We start from the raw sequence: 25,785 nt of genomic DNA, 5'->3' as shown, positions 1-25,785 counted from the left end.
AATATTAGAATAATATTAAAAGAGACCACAGAACTGAAAATAAAGGGTAAAGATAATAAGAACCCAAACATTTGGTGTTGAATGATAAGTTAACCTGCTATACTGTCAGTTAATTTATTGACGGCAGCCTTGTGCAGAAGCAATAGAGAAAGGCTGACTTTCTGATTGTGTGAGGAGTACACACCATCTGCACTAATGAGTTGAGCAACTATTTCTGTATTCAGCTTTAGCATACTGAAGTTACACAATCAGGCTTGGGATGGGTGATTAAAAGCAATCCTAAGCAAGCAGTAAAATGCACACCAGACTTGCTTCTAACTGCTCCAATTTTAATCTTGACGTTTCAGTAGTGTCACATTCAATAGCATTCAATATTTAACAACATTTAAATATTGTGCATATAAGTACAGAATCCATAACAGCTGATGAACACGTTTCATTTGTTTGCACTCACCTGCAATAAAAAAAAATATACCAGAGGTTAAAAAATACCAAATTTCACATTAACACTGGATAAAACACATTCAAGGAGAGACTGCTCTTGATATTCAGTTATGTGATAATAGACTATCACTGCTATATTTATTTATGAGTAATACATCTTTATACACAACCAACTACCCACCAAGGGGTTAAGTTCGGCGCTCTCAGAGATAGCAAATAACTATAAAAAATAGCAAAAATAGAATGGCAAATAAGCCCAGGATACAATAATTAAATAAAATATAAAATAAATCACAAACAATTCGAAATAATATTAATAATGGTCTTAGTCTGGAAGGTCAACCCCTCCCTCTGCAGCTCAATAAGGGTCTATTGACACCCTAGAGATACAAAGATATAGAAAACAATGGCGCTGGGGGAGTAGTGACCGTCCAAATAGGCATAAAATAAAAAAGAAGGCTTAAGTCCCATATACAAAATTTAATAAACGTTTCTATTTGTTTTTTTATTATATGTTTTGTTTCTACTTGTTTTTTTATTATATGTTTTATGTGGTATATTAAATTCTGTATTTGGGACTTAATTCTTCTTTTTTATTTTATGCCTATTTGGATGGTCACTACTCCCCCAGCGCCATTTATACAGCTGCATGTATTATTAAGCTTTGAGGCAAAAAATATTAATATTTGTATTTATTAATCTAGTTAAATATTATTTGTTTAGACACAAAGTAGATCTCATTTACCAACATTGAATTCATGTGCAAAATACACAGAACATCAGCAATTAGCAAATCGCGTTGCAGAGGGATGATCCACACAGCGCACTCTAAGGTACACGCCCACTTTCTGGTCTTTAGAGATACCTCTGTACATGAGAAGTGCACCAAGGTTTGCTGGGAAGTGGAAAGAAGTGAATAGGTGCACTGTGCATTAGTGTAACCGTCACATCATTTCCCATCTTTCTACCACTTTAGAGCCACCCCTTTAATTCATTTAAACGTTTCCATTTTTCTCCCCAAATATTCTGCAGTTTAACATAATCTATGGATTAAAATAATCATGGGACTGAAGGAACATTGAAACTCCCGATTTAAGTTGTTGAGTGTAACTAGAAGATGCAAAAAAGTTCCATTAAAAGTATAAGACAAGACCCAATCTCCAACAGCTCAGTGTTGATGCAGAATTGAAAGTGTTTTTCTGGAATGAAAATACCTTTGTGCCCTGCCACAAATTAATTTGAACTCATTGTAATAATCTCACTCTGGAAAATTAAAATGCATATATAAAAAAACATCAGTAAGGAATGCCCTCACTTTGCACAATTCCTCCCATTGGCTGGTACGAACTTATGCTTCACCACAAACACATCTTGCTCCATAAACCAATGCACTGTGGCTAAAATCTAAATGCACCAGCACAAATCAAGGTACGTGACGTCACCAAAGAGGAGTTTGCTTTGTCACTCTGCCATTTCATGTTTTGAAAAGGAGGCCAAATGAAAGCCAATGCTGGATGGCTGGTGGCAAATTTTGGACCAAAATGTAATGTTATTAAATGAGAGCTAGTGATTTTTTTTTGGAGGTTTTTGTTGTGTATATTTTGGATGTGTTTTATCATATATTGTAATTAGGTATACTGTTGATAAAAGTGACTCATTCCACTGAAACCTTGATAATAAAATTAAACATTTAAAAGCAAGTTTGGGGTGCCTGGTATTACTTACACCTGGCTACAACAGGATGGACCTCCTATGCCACCCTGTCCGTACTGCTGACCGGCTGGGCTTACCTTGCAACTGTCCCCTTTCTTTAATCCAAATTGCGCCCCTCTAAACACAGTAGGAGGAACTTGCTGCTGCCACCACTAGGCTCCTTCACTGTAACCTAGAACCGGTTCCTTTTGGGTATCTTTCGCTGGTAGGGTACCCCTGACCTCTTCCTTTAGATCAGGGTTGCTGTGGATGGTTCCCTTGGCCTATCACACTGGTCAGAGCTGCAGGGTAGCGGGCAGAGCGTTGTTACTGTAATGCTGGGTACCAACCTCAGAACAGGCAGATAACAGATTAGATTGGACTAATCTGTAGGTCATAGGAATTGCCGCAGGTAAGTAGGCGTCAAAGTAGGATCTTGAAGTAGGGATGAGCGCACTCGGATTTATGAAATCCGAGCCCACCCGAACGTTGCGGATCCGAGTCGGATCCGAGACAGATCCGGGTATTGGCGCCAAATTCAAAAGTGAAACTGAGGCTCTGACTCATAATCCCGTTGTCGGATCTCGCGATACTCGGATCCTATAAATTCCCCGCTAGTCGCCGCCATCTTCACTCGGGCATTGATCAGGGTAGAGGGAGGGTGTGTTAGGTGGTCCTCTGTGCTGTTTAGTTCTGTGCTGTTTAGTTCTGTGCTGTTTAGTGCTGTGCTGTGCTGTGCTGTGCTGTGCTGTGCTGTGTTCTGCAGTATCAGTCCAGTGGTGCTGTGTGCTGTGCTCTGTCCTTCTGAGGTCAGTGGTGCTGCTGGGTCCTGTGCTGTGTCCTGTTCAGTCCAGTGGTGCTGTGTCCTGTGCTCTGTGCTTCTAAGGGCATAGTTATTTCCCCAATATTCCCCTGTGTTTAAAAAAATAAAAAAAAGTTTTTTTTATAAAATACCAAAAACTACTTTAATATTTTTTAATTACCACAAAATTTTCACAACCAATCCTGCAGTATAAGCCCATTGGTACTGCAATATTACCAAGTTCACACATTCAGCAGTAAAAGTCCAGTGGTACTGCAATATTACAAAGTTTACACATTCTGCAGTATCAGTCCAGTGGTGCTGTGTCCTGTGCTCTGTCCTGCTGAGTTCCGTAGTGCTGCTGGGTCCTGTGCCGTGTCCTGTTCAGTCCAGTGGTGCTGTGTCCTGTGCTCTGTGCTTCTAAGGGCATAGTTATTTCCCCATTATTCCCAAGTTTGTAAAAAATAATAAAAAAGTAAAAAAAAATAAAAAATTAAAAAAAAAAAAAAAAATATAATAATTATAACCAAATTTGCAAAACCAATCCAGCATTATAAGTCCATTGGTACTGCAATATTACCAAGTTCACACATTCAGCAGTAAAAGTCCAGTGGTACTGCAATATTACAAAGTTTACACATTCTGCAGTATCAGTCCAGTGGTGCTGTGTCCTGTGCTCTGTCCTGCTGAGTTCCGTAGTGCTGTTGGGTCCTGTGCCGTGTCCTGTTCAGTCCAGTGGTGCTGTGTCCTGTGCTCTGTGCTTCTAAGGGCATAGTTATTTCCCCATTATTCCCAAGTTTGTAAAAAATAAAAAAAAAGTAAAAAAAAAAAAAAAATTAAAAAAAAATAAAAAAATATAATAATTATAACCAAATTTGCAAAACCAATCCAGCATTATAAGTCCATTGGTACTGCAATATTACCAAGTTCACACATTCTGCAGTATCTTGTGCTACATATAATGGAGAGCAAAAATTTGGAGGATAAAGTAGGGAAAGATCAAGACCCACTTCCTCCTAATGCTGAAGCTGCTGCCACTAGTCATGACATAGACGATGAAATGCCATCAACGTCGTCTGGCAAGCACGATGCCCAATCTCCTAGTACAGGGCATGTAAAATCCAAAAAGCCCAAGTTCTCAAAAAACAGCAAAAAAAGAAACTTAAAATCATCTGAGGAGAAACGTAAAGTTGGCAATATGCCAATTACGACAAGTAGTGGCAAGGAACGGCTTAGGCCCTGTCCCGTGTTCATGACTAGTGGTCCAACTTCACCCAAGGATCAAAGCCCTCCTCCCCCCCCCTACAAAAAATTTAAGAGAGTTATGCTGTCAGCAACAACAACAAAACAGCAAAGAACTCTGCCTTCTAAACAGATGACATCACAAATCCCCAAGGCGAGTCCAAGGGTGTTGTTGGTTGTGAACCCTGACCTTCCCATCACTGTACGGGAAGAGGTGACTCCATCCAGCATTTGCAGCACGCCCTCTGCATATGCTGGAAGGATCACCCACAGTCCAGTTACAGATTTGGCTAATGAAGGTGTGAATGTTGTGCACTGGGAGGAGGATATTGATGTAGCTGGCGCTGAGGAGGATGTTGATGATTATGATGCAGACAGATACCAAATTGCATTTCTCAATTTCTATTTATATTCTAGATTATATAACGGCTGAAAAGTTTTCTGTTTTACTCCTAGTGGAGAGGGGATCTGATGCAGACAGATACCAAACTGCCTTTGTCCATTTCTTTGTATATTTGAATTGCTAGTTCTACAGTCTATGCAGGCTGCTTTATTTATATTCAACTACAAGTGTAGGGCGGGGGGGGGGGGGCATAGATAGCCACCAAAGTAACGTGGTCCATTTAATTTCACTTTCTAGCTCCACAGTCTGTGCAGCCTGCTTTTTTTTATCTTCAAAGTATTTATATTTACAAGCCTTGCAATCTAAATTAACTAGAGGTAGTGACGTGGTAGAACTCCAAAAGGCAGTTTGGAAGCCCCTGTACAAACTGGCTCTATTTTTTAACTGAGTTGTCCCCCCTCCAGTGTGTACTCGGAAAGAGTTTTTAGTGCAGCGGGGAACCTGGTCAGTGAGCGGCGAAGGAGGTTGCTTCCTCACAACGTTGAAAAAATGATGTTTATAAAAATGAATAATCAATTCCTCAATGAAGTACAGCACTGCCCTCCAGACAGTACAGAGGGACTGTGGTTGTGGAGTCCAGCGGGGACGAATTGATAATGTGTGAGGAGGAGGAAGTACACACTGTAGGGGGAGAGGAATCAGAGGTTGAGGATAAGGACGACATCTTTCCTCAGTAGAGCCTGTTTAGTTTGTACAGGGAGAGATGAATTGTTTTATTGGTGTGGGGGCCCAAACAAACCAATCATTTCAGCCACAGTTGTTTGGTAGGCCCTGTCGCTGAAATGATTGGTTTGTTAAAGTGTGCATGTCCTATTTCAACAACATAAGGGTGGGTGGGAGGGCCCAAGGACAATTCCATCTTGCACCTTTTTTTTTGGCATTATGTGACCATTCAACAGTCGTTTGCCATGTTCAAAAAGTAAAAGAAAATGCCAACAAATTCAATAAATTAAATCAAAAGTTAAATGCCCTGTCATTATTTAAAACAAGAGGTTTTGACGTGCTAGAATTAGTGTAGTGTTAAGATGTTATAAACACTACACTTGGAAATTGGAGGAGGTAATGTGGCCCCGGTATCAAATTGGGTACCGGGGCCACCCCACTATGCAGTCCAGATACTTGTTTGGTGGAATTCCGACACGTGGAGGGTTTTTAAATTATATTGTGGCCTCGGTACCAAATTGTGTACCGGGGCCACCACACTACGCAGTCAAGATACTTGTTTGGTGGAATTCAGACCAGTTGAGGGTTTTATTATTATATTGTGTGGACCACTCTATCTATACCACACTACAACTCTATACCACTCTATTTCCTACTTTAATTCTATTTAATTCTATTTCCTACTTTAATTCTATTACTAATTAATTACCATAAAGAGGAACAAAAAAAAACAATTTTACCAAAAGTATAATATGACTTAGACTTACAAACACTACACTTGAAAGATCGTGCCTTTAAATGAAAAAGTAAGTCTTCATTGCACGACTATGTGCAACAGGGACAGTTTTTTTCTTTACAAAGTCAACTAATAACACTTGGACCCTGTCTGTCTTTAACATACTTAATGGGATCTCAATGACGAATTGTCTGTAGCATGTTTGGAGGAGGTATTGTGGCCCCGGTATCAAGTTGGGTACCGGGGCCACCCCACTACGCAGTCCAGATACTTGTTTGGTGGAATTCTGACACGTGGAGGGTGTATTTATTTTATTGTGGCCCCGGTATCAAGTTGGGTACCGGGGCCACCCCACTACGCAGTCCAGATACTTGTTTGGTGGAATTCTGACACGTGGAGGGTGTATTTATTTTATTGTGGCCCCGGTATCAAGTTGGGTACCGGGGCCACCCCACTACGCAGTCCAGATACTTGTTTGGTGGAATTCTGACACGTGGAGGGTGTATTTATTTTATTGTGGCCCCGGTATCAAGTTGGGTACCGGGGCCACCCCACTACGCAGTCCAGATACTTGTTTGGTGGAATTCTGACACGTGGAGGGTGTATTTATTTTATTGTGGCCCCGGTATCAAGTTGGGTACCGGGGCCACCCCACTACGCAGTCCAGATACTTGTTTGGTGGAATTCTGACACGTGGAGGGTTTTTTAATTATATTGTGGCCTCGGTACCAAATTGTGTACCGGGGCCACCACACTACGCAGTCAAGATAGATAGATGCGTATCATAGATAAAGTACATTCAGTGGTGTGGGGCAAATTGAAAAATATTCAAAATGCACTGACATTATCAAAAACAAGAGGTTGTCACACGCTAAAACTCCAACATGTATATGATGGAGAGGATGGAGGAGCAGCCGTATGTGTAGTGTAATGCAGACCTGTTGAAGGTTTTTTATATATTTTATTGTGGTGCCCAGTGCCCACTCCTCTACGCAGTCCAGGTACATTTATTGGTGCGATTCATAAAAGTTCAGGGTTTTTAATATATTGTGGTGACCCACTCCTCTACGCAGTCCAGGTACATTTATTGGTGCGAATCAAACAAGTTGATGGTTTTCTTATTATATATATTGTGGTGACCCACTCCTCTACGCAGTCCAGGTACATTTATTGGTGCGATTCATAAAAGTTCAGGGTTTTTAAGATATTGTGGTGACCCACTCCTCTACGCAGTCCAGGTACATTTATTGGTGCGATTCATAAAAGTTCAGGGTTTTTAATATATTGTGGTGACCCACTCCTCTACGCAGTCCAGGTACATTTATTGGTGCGATTCATAAAAGTTCAGGGTTTTTAAGATATTGTGGTGACCCACTCCTCTACGCAGTCCAGGTACATTTATTGGTGCGATTCATAAAAGTTCAGGGTTTTTAATATATTGTGGTGACCCACTCCTCTACGCAGTCCAGGTACAATTATTGGTGCGAATCATAAAAGTTCAGGGTTTTTAATATATATTGTGGTGACCCACTCCTCTACGCAGTCCAGAAAGATACCTTGTTGCAACGTTTTGGACTAATAACTATATTGTGAGGTGTTCAGAATACACTGTAAATTAGTGGAAATGCTTGTTATTGAATGTTATTGAGGTTAATAATAGCCTAGGAGTGAAAATAAGCCCAAAAACTTGATTTTTAAACTTTTTATGTTTTTTTCAAAAAAAATCCGAATCCAATACCTTAAATCCGAACCGAGACCTTTCGTCAAGTGTTTTGCGAGACAAATCCGAACCTCAAAAATAACGAAAATCCGGATCCAAAACACAAAACACGAGACCTCAAAAGTCGCCGGTGCACATCCCTATCTTGAAGCAGTGATGTTTATTAGCTCGTGTCCTAATAAGGACAGTTATACTAGTTTATGGTACTAATGGATCTCCAGAAGGTACAGGCGGTATAATACTACTACTACTACATTACATCAAACAGTGCGCTTTTTATACATATTTACACAGATATATTGGCAGGAGGTAATACAGCATCCTGCCCCAACCAATCCAGGCTGCTTCATGCAGCCTGCACATCAATTAGCCTGGAGTGGTTTAACACCTTTTTACATTTGCTGCTAGCTGCACCACAACATCTGAGGTTTTATAGGTTTTATATTGAATGTTTAAGATCAGGATATAACATTTTCTCTAATCTTGCTTTAAATGCAATTTAACTCGCAAACTTCACATTAATATGTGATCACTTGCATCCTGAGTTTTACAAACATAGAAAGTCTAATTACCCCCTCATTTGCTTTCAGGCTCAACAGATGTGTTGATCATTAAGCGATGAAAAGGTCAAATTAACATGAGATTACATGTCTCCAGACAGTTGCAAAAACACATCCCCTCCACACATATTCCTACTTAGGATTTCCTCTAGAAAACTTACAAAACCCAAACATGACATACTGTCTTAGAAATCAATACATTTCCATACAAAACACATACCAATATAAAGATAAGTACATCTGCAATTATATAAATTGACGCCTGCGATTCTAATTGAAATAAATTTCTGCAATAAATTTATTCTACATGATAAAGGCACAAGAACGAGTGATGTTTTATTTAACACAGCGCCTATCACCATATTGTGGAATGACTGTATGTTTGGCTTCATCTTTTGTGGATAAGCAGGGCTGGTAATTTCAGGTTAACTTTGGTGTGACCAGCAACAGACCTTGATTTGTGAAAAGACTCATACCATCCTGTTAAACCAAAACAGGAATGAATTTGGTCTTTGATAGAACTAGATAGTGAATCAACATAACTCTCCCAGAGCTGAAAAAATCCTTTAGTCAGTTTTTCTTTAAACAAAGAGTATTCCAACCAATCTATCCTGAAAATATAAAACAACTTTGTTTTAAATACTGCCAGAGATGGTCTGGACTCCACATCTGCAATATACTTTTTCTTGCAACCGCAGAAACAATCATTAACATTTTCCTGCTTCCCTTTGTCATCCTATATGTTTTGGGGTAGATCCCAAGATCGCCCACTCAGGAGTCAAAGGGGGCACATAACTCAACAAAGTAGTTATGGCGTATTGGTATATCTGTCTCCAAAAACATTTAATGTAAGGACAGTCCCACAAACAGTGGTAGAAAGTAGCTAGTTCAAAATGACATTTAGGACAACTACTAAAATCAGAAAGGTCCATGTTACATCTGTGGTGTGAAGACAGATACCCTCGATGAAACATATTATAAAACATTTCTCTATAGGTAGTAGAAGAAAGAGTGTAAAGTGTCGATAGAGCTATTTAGCAAATGTGAGTATTATTATTTTAATGTTGGGGCTGAAGGGAGACCTAATTATAAAAAGTGGGTGCTATTGGTGCTGGCTGGAGTTTTCTAAATTTCATGTACCTATTTTTTTTTTTCCAACTAGGGCCTCAAACATTCCAGGATCAATACAAGCAGCAACTCAGCAAAATACACCAGCAACCACAGGTAGTGAAAGTGACAAGAACAGGTCGTGGAGAGCAGGACAGTCTGCCAACTGTACTGAATCTGGTGGGGTAGTTCCGAATTTGGGTGACTGTCTCGCTTAGTCAGGATTTGGTCTGACTGCAAGGACAGTTGAGAGGTATGCCCCGCTTCACACTGTACTGCTCGTGAAGGCAGAACAGTATTTTCTATTTGTCTAAAATGATAACCATGTTACATCATAGGGGCCCCCCCTGTCTAAAGTACCTTGAACCCCCAGAGCCTTAATCCAGCTCTGGATGTATGTGATTTTTAGCTGTATGACTTGCACCAGCTACATGGCAGATGTAAGTGCCAATTGATAGTAATGACGGATGCGTAATCTTGCAAGCAGGGCCGGACTGGCCATCTGGCACTTCTGGCAAATGCCAGAAGGGTCAATGGTCAGATGGGCCGGTCCGCAACATGTCCCCCGAGCAGCAACACTTTGCGTGCTGTTCGGCGGACAGAGAGTCAATAACAGCCGCCTATGCGAGTAATCACATCGGATGGCATCATGTGACAGGTGCCGTCCCATGTGATTACTTGCATAGGCGGCTGTCATTGACTCTCCGTCCGCCGAGCAGCGCGCAGGAAGAATGTAACAAGGTAAGTGTTGTAGTGTATGTCTGTGTGTCTATAGTGTATGTGTGTCTACAGTGTGTGTGTCTGTGGCTACAGTGTGCAATGGGAGTGGGGTACCATCATTGAATAACCTAACAGCAGCACATAGGCAATAACTTAATGAGGGTACCTCGTTTTAGGAGAACATTGTAACCTTGTAAATATCTTTAAAAAAAGTCAAAGCACTGCTGTAGTTCATTATACACGTGCAGATGTGTTAACTATCCTTACATAGTGTGGTACTGATTGATGTGCTCAGAAAATATCATACAAAGTTATTGAGGTATGATATAGCAGTTTATATGCAACACAGTGTTATGTATTGCCACTTGTCATGCGGTTGTCAGCATGTTAATGTGCACACCAGTAACTTGCATTATTTCGGGATTTTCCAAATTTGAACAGTCTCGGGCACTCACAAACGGTATTGCTTATGCACCAGTTTATTGACTATTTTTTGTGTGTGGATATCGGACATTCACAGCATTGGATGACTTTTTCAAAGTGTACTAGTCTGAGTTTAATCCATTCCACTAATCAGCTTAGAGATTGTTTGCTGTATTTTTTTATTTAATGGAGCAACTCTCTTGGTTTATACTACATTGTGGCTGAACACACACTTCCAATTGGATTGTGTTTATATGCTTATGCGGATTAGTTTCAACAAATCCAGTGCACTGGTTTAAAATAAATTTATTTTATGCAACATTTCAGCAATTTACTTCTGCGCCTGGGAAACAATCTTTTATCTACCATTTATTATTCTTGGGGATTGGGACGCACCCCATCACCATTCCCAAAGGCAGCAATGTACACTAGGTAAGGAAGCGGGAACCATTTTACTTTGTGTGTGTGTGTGGCTACAGTGTGTGTCTGTGTGGCTATAGTGTGTGGCCCCATATGGCTATAGTGTGTAAGTGTCCCCATGTTCATATAGTGTGCATGTATTTGTGCATTTTTTAATATAATATGTGAGGAAAGGGAGGATCTTAATATAGTGTGGGAGGTAGGCTATTAAATGGTGGAGTGTAGGTGGGGGCTAATTATTTAAGGTGAGGGGAAGGAACCTTTAATTTAATGCTGGGATGGTTTAGGGCTATCAATTGAATATGGGGCTGATTTTGGGGAGGAGGGCTATTTATTAAATGTGAATATAAATTATTGCCAGGGATGCTTGTGGAAAATGGCTATATTTATTAAAAATTAATGCTATTTAATTTATTGCTGGGACTGTTTGGAGGGAGGGAAATTGGTTTGAGTAAATGGGTATACTGTTAATTTAATTTTGGGGCTGGTTGAAGGGGATAGGTCTACTTATTAAATGTGAATATTATTATTTGGAATGGAGGGAGGCCTAATTATAATACGTGAGTGCTATTGTTTTAACACTGGGGCTGGTTGGAGTTTTCTAAATCTCATGTACCCATTTTTTTTTTCAAAATAGGGCATCCAATATCCCAGGATCAAGACAAGAAAGAACTGAGCTAAAGAAACCAGCTGCTAGAAGTGGTGAAAGTGACCAAGACAGGTAGGAGAGAGGACAGTCTGCCAACTGTCCTGAATCTGGTGGGGCAGTCCTGAATTTGGGTGACTGTCTCATAAATGAAATATTTTATTATAATGTATGTATCAATGCCCCATGTTGGTCACACCCACAACACAATGTGGTCACGCCCACTTCGGCGCCGACGCTGTGCGGCGGCACATAGTTTATTTCCTACTGGAACTGAGGTGGGCCTGTGTACTTTAAATGCCAAGGCTGATTTTTAGTCCCAGTCTGGCCCTGCTTGCAAGAACATGGTTTGCAAATAAGACGAAATGTAAAAATGCACTTTATGTACAGTAGGCATTAAGAACATCCTGATATATGTATTTCATGTAAAAAAAATTATAAAAAAATTCTTTCAATAATTTTTATTAATGATTATAGTGTTAACAGTTGTTAATGTATTTAAGTTTTTTTTTCATGGATTCTGATGGGACTTTATATTGCACATATGCATGTGCATATCCTGCTGTGCAGGGCCCTCTTAAGACCATCTTGGGCCTCCGGGCACAGCAGTGCACCGGGGCCCCTATATATACAAAAAAAAAAAATATATTATATATATGGGCCCGTCGGAGGAAGCCAAAAAAAAAAAACCTGGAAAAAGAAAAGAAGAAAATACTTACCGTGCTGTCAGCTGGCAATCCGGCTCCCTCCATGGTCTCCTCCTCCGTCGCGCTCCGCAATTTATGTCGGGCGGGCGTGATGACGTCACACCCGAAATGCACTGCGAGCGCGACGGAGGAGGAGACCAGGGAGGGAGCCGGATCGCCAGCTGACAGCACGGTATTTTCTTCTTTTCTTTTTCCAGGTTTTTTTTTTTTTGGCTTCCTCCGACAGGCCCCCCTGGGCTGCAGGGCCCCCGGACACCTGCCCATTGTGCCCTATGGGAAAGACGGCCCTGCTGCTGTGTATTCTGTCTGTCTGCATATGTCAAGTACCGTATAGGCAGAGTGTACTTATACTCGTATTCAATTGGAAACGTTTCTTGAGATCCGTTTGTACTTGAATGCGGGCTTATGTGTGCAATTTCCTTCCGATTTTAAAAAATGCAAATTGCATTCATTTGTGTACCAAGCTGAATCAGGCCTAACAAGTTAATTAGCATCTTAAAATAACATTAACAAAAACTTGTTAGGCCAGGCAAAATACAATTGGGTTGTATGCAGGGCCGCCGAGAGGGGGGGGGAGCGGGTACTAATTACCCGGGCCCGGCATGTCAGGGGGCCCGGCCCGGGCCCTTGCGCTGCTGATTTTTTTAAATTTTTTAATTTTTTTTTTCAAAATGTTTTTTTTCCTTTCATTTTTTTTTTTTTTTTTGGCGGGGGGGGGGGTGGGGGGGGGGGCTCGGTCGTTGGTGGGGGGAGCAGGCTAGTTTAAAAAAAAAACAAAAAACATACTCACCTGATCGCGGAGCCGGCATCCCTCCTCTCTGCTGCTCTGTGCTCTATTCAGACTGTCTGAATGCTGGGTGTGATGTCATCATGTCATGCCCAGCATTCAGTCAGTCTGGAGCAATGGAGCACAGAGCAGCAGAGAAGACCAAGAGAGGAGAAAAGGTAAGTGAAGGGAGGAAAACGAGGGGGGCACAGAGGGGTTAAAAAACGGGGGGGGGGGCAGCATGACAGAGGGGTTAAAAAATGAGGGGGAGCACAAAGGGGTTAAAAAACGGGGGGGCAGCATGACAGAGGGGTTAAAAAATGAGGGGGCACAAAGGGGTTAAAAAACGGGGGGGCAGCATGACAGAGGGGTTAAAAAATAAGGGGGGGCACAGAGGGGTTAAAAAACGGGGAAGCAGCATGTCAGAGGAGTTAAAAACGGGGAAGCAGCATGTCAGAGGGGTTAAAAAATTAGGGGGAGCACAGAGGGGTTAAAAAACGGGAAAGCAGCATGTCAAAGGGGTTAAAAACGGGGAAGCAGCATGTCAGAGGGGTTAAAAAATGAGGGGGAGCACAGAGGGGTTAAAAAATGGGAAAGCAGCATGTCAGAGGGGTTAAAAAATGAGAGGGGCACAGATGGGTTAAAAAATGGGAAAGCAGCATGTCAGAGGGGTTAAAAAATGAGTGGGGGCACAGAGGGGTTAAAAAATGGGAAAGCAGCATGTCAGAGGGGTTAAAAACGGGGAAGCAGCATGTCAGAGGGGTTAAAAAATGAGGGGGAGCACAGAGGGGTTAAAAAATGGGAAAGCAGCATGTCAGAGGGGTTAAAAAATGAGAGGGGCACAGATGGGTTAAAAAATGGGAAAGCAGCATGTCAGAGGGGTTAAAAAATGAGTGGGGGCACAGAGGGGTTAAAAAATGGGAAAGCAGCATGTCAGAGGGGTTAAAAATTGAGGGGGGAGCACAGAGGGGTTAAAAAACGGGAAAGCAGCATGTCAGAGGGGTTAAAAAATGAGAGGGGCACAGATGGGTTAAAAAATGGGAAAGCAGCATGTCAGAGGGGTTAAAAATTGAGGGGGGAGCACAGAGGGGTTAAAAAATGGGAAAGCAGCATGACAGAGGGGGTGAAAAAATGAGAGGGGCACAGATGGGTTAAAAAACGGGGCAGTATGGCACAGTGGGGTTAATAAACAGGGGTCAGCATGGCACAGTGGGGTTAAAAAATGGTGGGCAGCATGACACAGTGGGGTTACAAAGGGGGGGGGGGAGGCATGGCACAGTGGGATTGAAAAAGGGGGGGAGCAGCATAGTATAGTCTGATGAAGGGGAGCCAGATGAAGGGGGCAAAAACAGCATGGAGGGCACAGTGTGATCATAAGGCATGGCGATGATGAAGGGGCACATTATTGTAATATTGGAGCTGGAGGAAGGCCTAATTATTAATCGTGGGTGCTATTGATTTAACGCTGGGGCTGGCTGTAATTTTCTAAATGTAGCCATTTTTTTTTCAAAATAGGTCCTTCAACATTTCTGGATCCGGACAAGCCACAACTAAAGAAAGCAGCAGCCACAGGTGGAGAAAGTGAGAAGAACAGGTAGGAGAGAGCAGCACAGTGTGTGAAATGTTGTGATTCTAGTAGGGACAATACCAATTTTTGGTGAATGTTGTGTCCAATGTAAGGTGTAGGCCAAGACTGAACTGTTTGTGTACACACTGCATTGTTTGTATACTACCCTGTGGTGGTAGATGTCCTGAAAGTCAGGAGTGCTTAAACATATGTGACGCTCCGGCGAATTGAGAGCCTAGTGGTTTTTATGTTAGCCACGCCCCAATGGCACGTTTGCCACGCCCCCAAATGCATGACCGCACCTCCCAAAATTTTTGCACTGCCGTTTGGCTAGCCACGCCCCTGAATATATGACCATATACCTAATCTTTTTTGCGCCGCCGTAAGGCGGCGCAAAAAAATTTTGGGGCTTACTTCACTATGAGGGGGGCCCCATGAATTTGTTGTACCCGGGCCCTGAATTCTTCTTGGCAGCCCTGGTTGTATGTAAAAGACCACAATCTGTTGATTCCCACTATCAAATTTGTGACCCAATGTCATTTAACCCTTGCAAAACTACAGCTACGTATTCAAAATCACCAAATGGTACTTATGTACTCTATGCCATCTGATTTCAGGACAAAACCATGTTGGGCCAGGCTAAATACAATTTCAATTTGTGTAAGGGACACCCTTTAGTGTTACATCTAATAAATAAGTGACTAAGAAGCTGACCAAATAAGAAGCTAACATAGCTAATAGAAAAATAGCTAGTGTTATCTGTATTTTTTAAATAACTCAACGCATTAGAAGTCGGTTTCTACAAGTTGACACACATCGGGGGTAGTTTGTATAAACAAGCACACTAGAGGTTACTTTGTAAACATTACTGTCACACGGGAGGCGTCACGTCATAGTGGTCTTAAGAACCCTGCATACTGCTTACAATGCTGCGTCCTGTCAGAACGTTCTTGCATTCGGCTGTTTCTGATTGGCTGACTCGCTCACCCAGCACACTCAGTACAGGCTCCGCCTTTTCTCTGTGACACGTTCAATCGACTGGCTGGGATAGCCACGTCCGCTTCCCCCCGAACCGGAAATAGAGGTTTGTGTCAAGCCTGCTAGTGCTTGGCCTTGTACGTGACCACGCCCTGTCCCTCCCATTCCTGCTGGATACGTATTAGGTCGCCATTGAGTAAGAGGGTCTGATAATAGCACAAGAGGCGGCGAGAGAGACCCTCCACCCCCTCCAGTTCCCTTTGGTATTGACGGATACGGCCTCGGATATGGCTCTGCTCCGCAATCTGCTCCTTCTGGTGCTTGTGGCCTTCCCTGTCACACTGTTCAGCAATGGCAGAGGTGAATTGATAGATGTGTGTGGTGTGATTGTCTGTAACTCACTGTAACTTGCGTGTGTGCATGTATAATGTGTACGCAGTCAGCAGTGCACTTTCCTGCTATACGGCTTCCTGTGATCAATATAACAGCACGTACATCTATTATGAGTGTAGATTTCGCTTTAAAGCTGACTTTGTTATGGTACCGGTGTGTGCCTAGTGCACTAGGTATAGCTGGCCTATGGCTGACGTGTCACTTTGCATCTGCTGCCCATTCATTCTGCTGCTCCTCCCCTTACACCTATAGCATATGTACTGTATGGATGTATAGCAAAAAATATACACTATTGCAAAAAGATATAATTGCAACTGAAATATCCTGGACTGACACATCAATTAAAACTTTTTTTAGCATGTGCTTCACTGCCTATACAAACCAGTAAACATGTGTAATGGAAAATGAGTTTGAAATTATATATTGCTTTATCATTTGTTTGAGTAAGTGTTATACAATTGTGTTGTTCTCCAGTCCAGGATAAACTTATGTTTCCCCTGAAAACTCATCTTTTTAGGCAAGCTTGAATCCCCAAACACCTTAATAGGCTATTCTACACCATTACCATCTCTCTACACAGTACACTCAAAACTTAAATTTATTCTCCTTCCACACTTAAAGAATCATTACAGTCCTGTTGAAATTTTCATTCTGCCACTTCTAAAGTTTCATCTTTGACCACTGTTCCCAACTGTAAAATGCTGTGCAGTGTGAGATATGTATTAATAATTTGTTTTAGCATATTCAAATAAAACTATCTATGGTTTATATTGGAGGTGAAGCACATGTTGAAATGTTTAATTTAGTGTGAATCGTTATCGTGCTTTCAAGTTCATATTGTAAGGCACCTTCACTTTGTTCCTTATGTGCCTCTTCAGTTGGCAAAGCTATCAAGTTTATTTTGGATTCATGCCCTTTAAACAGTACACATAGTGCACTAGGTAATCCCCTCTACATTTGATACCTGCAAGGCTACACCAAAGTTTTGGTCTTGTTCCAGTTTACCTTCTCGTCTTGCCTTAAGCATGTTGCCTTTCACGTGGAGCGTCCTATTAGATGAAGGTTCATGTTTTGATTTTTCTAAGTTTTCAAGTTTGCGTGGTTTAAAATTTTTATGCAGTATTTCACTATTGTCTTTGGGTAGTAGGCAAATTATATGTATTTTTAATTATAATATTTTCACAGGTTTAGTTGCTGCCCAGGATGCAACAGACGACAAAGAAGCACTTGATGACTCTGTAGTGGAAGATGATGAGGAGGAGGTTGAAGTGGAAGAAGATGAATCTACAGACCTGGTAATTTTATAAATGAAAAGCATACATGGTATCAATTTAATTGAAAAGCGACATACTGTACATTTTTTGGTTTTGTTTAATGTAAAAAGAGATTTCTCAGGCTGTAGGCAAAATATACACAACTTAAATACATATGCGCAGTCCTAAATGCAGTTGTTCATAAAGGGAAGTGTCAATCCCTAATATAAAGCACAATAAGAAATGAAGGGGTACTGAACTGCGCAAAGTAGGACCTGCAAAAATGTATATTGAAAAGAACTTTAGAAATAATTGACTATAAATCACCAAATGTATCTAGAAAACAGACATAATTATAGATAACCTTTTTTTTGTTTTTTTTTAATAATACAAAAAAAAAAACCAGTCAAAGTTTTATTAAAAATTGTTTACCTTGAAGGCAACAGCATACATTCAATATTGCTACCCAAGATTTGTATGTACTATATTATGGGATCACCTCCTTCAATGAGTAGTTCGTACCATTTTGAGTTCATCTATACCTGATAAACGTTTTATTGTTTTACAGACTCTGTTTTCAGTCCTGTTGCTTTCCGTGACCAGTTCATCTGTGACAATCTGTGATTAGTATATGTTATATTTCTATTTGATTTTTCTTATCTATTCAATAAATGTTTTGATATGGAATCTTTGTAGACAGAAGAAAAAGAAGAGGAGGAAGATTTGAGTTCAGGTGAACCAAAGGCGTCTCCTAATGCTGATACCACTATTTTGTTTGTTAAAGGCGAAGGTAATTCACTTAATTCTCCAGCACTTTCATTTCTATGTGCATTTACCAATCCTATTTCATTGACTGATTTTAAGTAAGATTTATTTGTGTGTTGGATATCAAACCATATCAATCTAGTTTTTGTGACACCTGGTTTTTTTTCATATGCACAATGTGGCACATTGATAGAACCATTCTAAAATTTAGTTAAGGTTCATAGCAAATGCGTGGGTACGTTGACCCTTGTCCACGTTCACACTGTTGCCTTTTAAACCTGACATAAAGCTTTGTGTAATGAACTGTTATATGGTTTTGTTTTTAAATACCTCTTCCCTAAAACGTACTCGCATCTACTTCCTAAATATCTTTACCACCTATTATTTCAGTAGGAGGAAAGAGAAGGAATAAGTCACTCTTATGGTACTTGATAAATATGCCCCTCTTTTGGACACAATTTTCATTTCTTATTGCAATAATAAGCAATGAAAGATTGTGACTGTTTATGGATATTCCTGTTTTGGAACAGCAGTCACGGAAAACTACTCTTCCTGCAAATGCCTGTCGCTTATGTTCTCTGTGGTCACTATCGCAAAGTGGCCACCTTTGCTAAAGTGACCTGAGGGGAGAGTAGAAAGATGCGGTAAGGGATCCAAAAATGCCTCTGCCGCAATGTTCTCCTCATAGGATTCAATGGCTTGTATTGGCCATTAGGCACACGTTCTGAGAATCTTTTATCTTGTCAAATCACAAAAAATAGCAGTCCCCATAGAAACCTATGGGGACTATTATTGTGTACAATAACAGTGGGACAGCAGCAGATATCTATATCTGATGCGATCGCCTAATTATAAATACAGGGGATATTTAAAATTGTGGTGGTGAGACGCATTAAACTATAACTATAAATATCACAACCTGTAAGTACGTTCCTGCTATATATTTTTTTTTTCTCCCCACTATGCTGTCTTGAATTTAGCACTCTGACATAAAAAAACATCTGGAAATGATATGCAATTTTTTTCAAGTTTCTGTTATTTCAATAGAATGTCACAAGGTAAAAAATTAAAATATTTTCCTAATGTGCGCTATCCCCCTAGTTGTTCCCCTAACCTGGGAGAAGGGAAGGTTGTCAGTAAGCAGATTGTTTGGTTTTCCCACCCTCCTCAAGCACCAATTAAACATGATGATGAGCTTTTGTTTTACAGATTCTGTATTATGAAAGCCGCAGGGTCCCAGGAAAAATGGCAGCATGTAGTTTTAATAGCCTAATTGATAGTTTTGCAGTCTATTTTTTCCAGACCTTTAAATTCTTGTAATTCAAGGACTTTACTTCAAAATTATTCAGCTGAGGAAATACATTATTTTAGTTTATTCCTGACTATATTAATTCCTGCCCTCTCGCCATTTAAACATCCCTTCCCTACTTGGCCTCTGAGTGCAGGAAAGAGGAGGGCTAGAAGATGTTACAGTAAGACTTTTTTAGGAATAACCAAGTTGCAAAAGAGTGATTAATGTCACATTTTACTTTGTATTCATTTATACATGTCCTGTCCTTTTGGAGCAGTGTTACCTAGTATCTTCATTTATTTAACCTGCCCCTTTCTATTTAGAAAACAAACTCAACATGCATCTTATATGTATTTGCTTTAAAAATGAGTAATTAGTAGAAATATTAATGCAGTCTTAATAGATTTTTTTTTTTGTAAATTCCAATTTTTTTCCCCATTTAGATTTCCCGGCTAATGACATAGTGAAGTTCTTAGTGGGATTCACTAATAAGGGTACAGAAGATTTTACTGTGGAATCACTGGATGCCTCTTTCCGTTACCCTCAAGACTACCAGTTCTATATCCAGAATTTCACTGCACTTTCTCTGAACACTGTTGTGCCTCCACAAAGACAGGCCACCTTTGAATACTCCTTCATTCCTGCTGAACCAATGGGAGGTCGTCCCTTTGGACTGGTTATCAATTTGAACTATAAAGATACCAATGTAAGATAATCATGCTTGTTTGTTATAATTTGATCTAGGGAGAATACAATACAAACTATTTTATTGGCATTCATTATTTTGAATAATATAACTATTTGTCATAAGTACCAGGTGAGAGTGAAAAGCCTTGTTGTATTTTACTCAAATTGCAGATTAAAGCTCAGTTGTGTAAACAACTTTTGTAGGCAATCATAAGTCACAACCTTACCTTTTAGCATAATGTAATGTTCTGAAACGGCAATACATTTTTCAGAAGTAGCTAGTTTTTCACCTTTAAATTCAAGAAATCTGTGCAATCCTGTTTTGTATTAATTATAACACTTAATCTCTTCTGTTTTTTTCTAGGGAAATGCTTTTCAAGATGCTGTGTTCAATCAGACTGTTACCATCATTGAGAAGGAAGATGGTCTGGATGGAGAGACGTGAGTATTCTGAAGTTATTCGTAAATTTATTGCCGGTCTTGCAATTTTATTTTTATTTTTCCTCCAATGAGGCTTTTCACACACATTTTAGAATCCATATGTAATTAGTCATCCTGATAAAGGAGGAAAAAATAAATTTTATATACAGGTTGTGTGGGTAGAACAAGGCATTGAAACGTAATTCCCCCTCTGTAGTGTAAAATCATGAAAATAGTATTGGTTTCTGAGCTGTGAACAACACGTGGTCGTGACTGAGTTAAACATTGCAGCAATTTTATTCTAAACACTTTCTAAGATGTAGTGTCACAACTAACTTGTAGAACTGTAAATATCCAGGTCTACTGCTGGCTCTGAAATGGGGTGTTTTTTAACATTTGAAGACCAAAACTAAAAGTTTATAAAGGAGTGCACAAGTGCTTGCGTTTACCTGTGCCTCAGAACTCTGCCAGGTAACTGCTTGTGCTTTTCATCTCCAACCTACCAATAGCATCATGCTATTTATGTAAGTGTGTATGCAGTGAACTACAGGTCATTATGTACAAAGAAAGATGACTTATGCGTACGTTATCCTGGTGTATATCTGCACACAGATGCAAATATCTTTATTTTCACTTAAGATTCATGCACTCATGTAATGCATATGTAAAATGTATCCCTATGCGCCATATGTTGCTGGGAAAGGAAATGGTTCATGGGATGTAGGGACACTTATTTTTCATTTGTTTCTTTTGCCACTTGGGTGCTCTTGGCCTGAGTCTCTAACTATTCGGCAATGTAAGATCAACTCCAATATTGACCTAATGCTAGCTAGACCTCCTGCTCCAATGTGGCAAGTCCCTCTTGGAGAAAGTCAATAGCTTTCGCATTGAGAAACGCTGCACTATGTATTAACAATCATGTGACCAGGGACCTGATCTTAATGGTTTCTAGTCACTGACAGCCTATTTCCAGGGACAGTGTAGACACTCTTTACAACCTTCATTTAGGTAGGATGTGCATACCCTGTCAGCCATGTATAAAGTGAGTGATCAGGAAGTGGCTACAGTTGTGTGACAGAATTTTAATGTATGAACTACTGTAAAGCAAAATAAAAACAGCTGATATGTTTTGTGGGGATTTTTTTTCTCTCTCAAAGGATCTTCATGTACTTGTTCCTTGGAGGGCTCAGTTTACTTGTGATTGTTGGTCTACACCAGTTGCTGGAATCCAGAAAGGTATGCACAGTGTTTCTTTTTGTTAGTTTGTCTTTTTAATCCTATTTTGATGAGTAACTCCACCTTTTTATTATCTTGTTAACACTTGATTTATTGGAGAAAGCAAGGCACTTTTCTGTCTAACTGATAATCATTAAATATAGAGGGTACCTGTAATGGGTAAACTCATATAAGGTGTGTATCGGTGAGCGCTCCCTAGTGGCCGTTAAACACAACAATGGGGGAAAAAAGGAAAATGCTGCCACTAATCCCAGATAAGAGTATTGTGAAAGTACTCAAAAACAGATTAAAATTGTAATTTCAAGATTATAAGGAGGATCCACAATACTATGGGTGACATTGCAGAACATTATTCAAGACATACTTGACCCATTCTATTATCGAGGTCTGATATATTCTGGACACTATATACTATTATCGGGAAGCTTCATGTTGGTATGGACAGCATTGCTATATTAAGTTAAAATAAGCATATGCGCTGATACGCTATACAATCATTGCATACTATATGTTGATGCTATTCTAACGTTTTTATTGTGAATATATATTTATGCAAAAAGTGGGAATCGCTCACATATCTTTGTAAGATATTTTCAATATCTTTTTCCCTCTTACACCCTTCCCTTTCTTGCGCCCATCCCATAAATCTCAATTTTGATTATCATTAAGATAACAAACCCTCTGTTATAAATTAATATTTCTTTCCAGAGTTTCATGTCTGTCCGTCCAAGTGAATAATGCTTAACCTATTCTCCTAAGCATACTGATGCCAAGTACCATGCAGTAAATTAGATATGCATTTTAGTTTTAAAATGTAGGACTGTGCACATGTAGAACACAATAGTGTACAGTAATTTTGTACGTTTTAGCTGCTGTGCTCCATGGAATTGGGACATCCTTTTACACTTCCATGGGCACTACTAGTTAACAAGTAGAGGTAGACGAAACACTTTCTACTAACAGATCTGTGTAACAACTATACAAACAAAAAGTGTTGGGCTATTGTTTGTATAGTTGTTAGTCTAAATTCCCTAACATACACACAGGCAGACAGCGAGAGACTATGGTCAATTTTGATAGCAGCCAATGAACGTACTAGTATGTTTTTCGAGTGTTGGGAGAAACAGGAGCACCTGGAGGAAACCCACGCAAACACAGGGAGAACATACAAACTCCACACAGATAAGGCCAAGGTGGGGAATTGAACTCATAACCCCAGCACTGTGAGGCAGAAGTGCTAACCACTGAGCCACCCTGCAGGCTCATCTTATTATTATTTGTGGATCATCTGAGCAGGGGTTATCAGAAGCAAGAGTTTAATTCTATGGATACATTTCCTCCTTTTTTATGGGGTGATAGAATTACTTTTGAAAAGGTGATGCAGCATCTTTTACAGTACAGTGTTAGCATATATATGTAGTTATAATACTTTGTTCCAATCTGTTACTTCTATTTATCTTTTTTTCACCCTATCATCTAAAGTCAAACAAGTGGTATAAAGCTCATATATAGGTAGACAGCAGTGTGGATTAGGTATTTTTGACAATTTTTTTTTTTTTTTTTTTTTTTTTTTTCCCCTATCCCCCCTCTTTCTACAGCGGAAGAGACCAGCCCAGAAAGTGGAGATGGGCACATCAAACCAAAATGATGTTGACATGAGCTGGATTCCTCCTGAGACTCTAAGCCAAATCAGTATGTATTCAAACTTTGAAATCAGTTAACATCAAAGGAATCTGACACAAGGAAATTTACTGCTTATATATAGCCTGATCTGATTAATTAAGGCTGTTGCCTGTTAATGCATCCACATTTCAGTGCAATGTTAAGTTTAATAAGATTTTCCATCTGAAATAGAGATCCTTAATATTGTTCCTGAGAAATCCTCTTCTCACTAATTATTTTAATGAGTGTTGTGGTCAATCTAGCTAAAAATCCCAAACTGTATTGCCCCATGAAAGTAATAATTTAGCTTTCCAAATGGAAGTGTTTCAATTTCTCAGGGTCAGGGTTGTGTTTATAGACAATGTGGTGTTTATATTTCTCATTTTATCCTGTCAGCCAACTGAAGTGTTCCTTTTAAAATATCGCTTGTTTCTGTTTCTTATTGATATCCGTCCTGTCATTGCTTTGTTCTTTCCTCTAATGCATCTTGCAATCTTCTTTTTGTCTTTTGCTTCCTTGCGACTTCAGTGCAAAGTAGACGAGGTGAGAATACTTGAATTTCTCTTTCCAAGTGTAGTACACTTGCATTGCTTGTGATATCAACTGTTACATATTTGTATACTGTATAGCAATGTGAGAATTGCAACTTTAGTTCTACTGAGATTTAGCCATATGTTAAGATGTCTTGTATGAATATAGTAATACACAGTAGTTTGTGGTACAGTAATGCAAGGTAGTTTGTTATTCTGGCACAGTTTGTTATGATTCTTTTGGACAGAGACTAGGTAACTGCACAGATTATGTATGTTTTACTTATGATTTACCAAGCAAATCAGCACCTGGTGTAATATTGACACTTATTTTTCTTCCTCTAATAGACAAAGCTTCCCCAAGAAGGTCTCCACGCAAAAGAGCACAGAAAAGATCAGCGGGATCTGATGAATAAACAGACTTTGTGCTCTGCAATCTATTTTGTCCTTTAATACTGCCCCTCCTGACCAGTGTGGATAATTTGTGACGTCCATAATGGAAAAGTGGAGTGGGAAGTGAAGTCCTCGTAAAAACAAAAAACAAAACATTGACTGCAAAAACATGTCCCAGCCCCCTTCCCCTTCCAAGGGATTTTTTTTTTTATCTTGTGTAAAAGAACCTTGAGCCCAGAATAACCTATAAAACGTACTATGCATAAGCCAGGATCTTGAATTGCGGCATTAAGGCTAAAACATTGAAGTCCTACATTGCATGATCACATTTTCTTATTGACTCTTCCATTCACTGACCTGTGACTTTGGATTTTGTCATGGCGTAAGTAAGCTACAGTACAGTATGTATAAATGGGAAGGCTGTGCTCATATCTACATGCCGGTGTTCTTGAGGCCTGGGAGAATAAATGCATTTCGCTGCAATATCTATACTATTTAGTAGGCAGGAAAGAAGAAGTTTGAGCTTCCTTTCCTGTCTCATATCTGCAGCTATGTGTCAACATCGCCAATATGTATTTATGCTAAAATGTCTACCAGACGTTTGCACTGTGGATATCTTTCTTTGGGGAATGATTAGGGTTGTGTGGAATATTATATCAAGGGTTTTTAAAACATTGGCTTATAAATTGGTAAAATGAAAAAAGTGGTGTTAAAGCAGGTCGGTGACAAGCTTTTTACAAAGAGCGTAAGTTTACTATTGTAAATGGACAAAATGTCTTTTGAAACAGTCTGCCTGCAAGTGTACAAAGAAAAACATTCTTAAATAAAAGTAAAAAAATATATTTTTAAGAGGTTTTTATTTATTTTTAGATTTTGTATGAATCAAAATTTAATGAGACTTTCACATGGATTCTTTCTATGCATATTTACCACACTGGACTCAGTGTCCCTACTTTTAGGTCTTATAGGGGATTGGGTACGAGTTTCAGATGGAAATAATAGACACTAAAATCCTGACAGTGTAAATACTGACATGAATAAAATACCTACATGGAGACATTACTTACAGTGTGATTAACAGTGAAAATGCTGGAGTGACACTGCAATCATTAAAACAGCAATGCAAGTGGGTCCGGTGACACGCTGGCACTAAACACTGGGGGGGGGGGAGAGAAGGAGAGTAACCCCTCCCCGGTCATGGTAACCCTAGTGCTGGTTGGAGCAAAATCGGGCAGGCAAACACCCTGGGGTCCCCCCTATTTTCCTCCAGCCAGCCCTAGGCTTAGCCAGGCTATGCTAGAGGCCCTATAGCAGGGCTCAATCCCTCTGCCAGGATGCCAATGAGGTTGGGTTCCCTAGGGAGTTGGGTCTACAAAAAATATACTACAGGACACATCGGGACCTGGATTTCAAGGTATACTGGCACTTGTGGTTCCTCGGGTGCCAGTATGCTCGGGCAACCATGGGTATGCTGGTGATTGTAGTACTAAAAGTGCTAGCATGTCCAGACTGTTCATGGCAGGTCGGGCTTGTTGAGACCTGTTGTTCACCAGTTTAAA

General features: G+C 40.0%; 1 protein-coding gene and 1 long non-coding RNA gene across 3 annotated transcripts; one reads left to right on the top strand and one right to left on the bottom strand.

Moving 5' to 3' along the window:
* Positions 1–312: 312 nt before the first annotated feature.
* Positions 313–15,714, bottom strand: LOC142158773 (uncharacterized). The gene is made up of 2 exons (XR_012692864.1): positions 15,544–15,714; positions 313–454 (listed from the first exon to the last, which is right to left on the bottom strand). It is a non-coding gene; the product is annotated as an uncharacterized LOC142158773 (long non-coding RNA).
* Positions 15,681–25,068, top strand: SSR1 (signal sequence receptor subunit 1). Of its 2 annotated transcripts, none has more exons than XM_075213029.1 (8): positions 15,681–15,956; positions 17,175–17,284; positions 17,939–18,032; positions 19,742–20,004; positions 20,350–20,426; positions 21,563–21,641; positions 23,240–23,333; positions 23,832–23,875. In XM_075213029.1, the coding sequence occupies exons 1-8, from the start codon at positions 15,884–15,886 to the stop codon at positions 23,858–23,860; spliced, it is 819 nt and encodes a 272-aa protein (XP_075069130.1). In that variant the 5' UTR covers positions 15,681–15,883; the 3' UTR covers positions 23,861–23,875. The 2 variants fall into 2 exon arrangements, with proteins under 2 accessions (XP_075069130.1, XP_075069128.1); XM_075213027.1 differs by lacking the exon at positions 23,832–23,875 and adding an exon at positions 24,182–25,068 and having other exon boundaries at positions 15,685–15,956.
* The last annotated feature ends 717 nt before the right edge of the window (positions 25,069–25,785 follow it).

The sequence above is a fragment of the Mixophyes fleayi genome, chromosome 5 (assembly GCF_038048845.1).
Source record: "Mixophyes fleayi isolate aMixFle1 chromosome 5, aMixFle1.hap1, whole genome shotgun sequence".
Taxonomy (NCBI): domain Eukaryota; kingdom Metazoa; phylum Chordata; class Amphibia; order Anura; family Limnodynastidae; genus Mixophyes; species Mixophyes fleayi.
The sequence above is the reverse complement of the archived record's forward strand: the minus strand, read 5'-3'. Positions and strand labels throughout refer to the sequence as shown.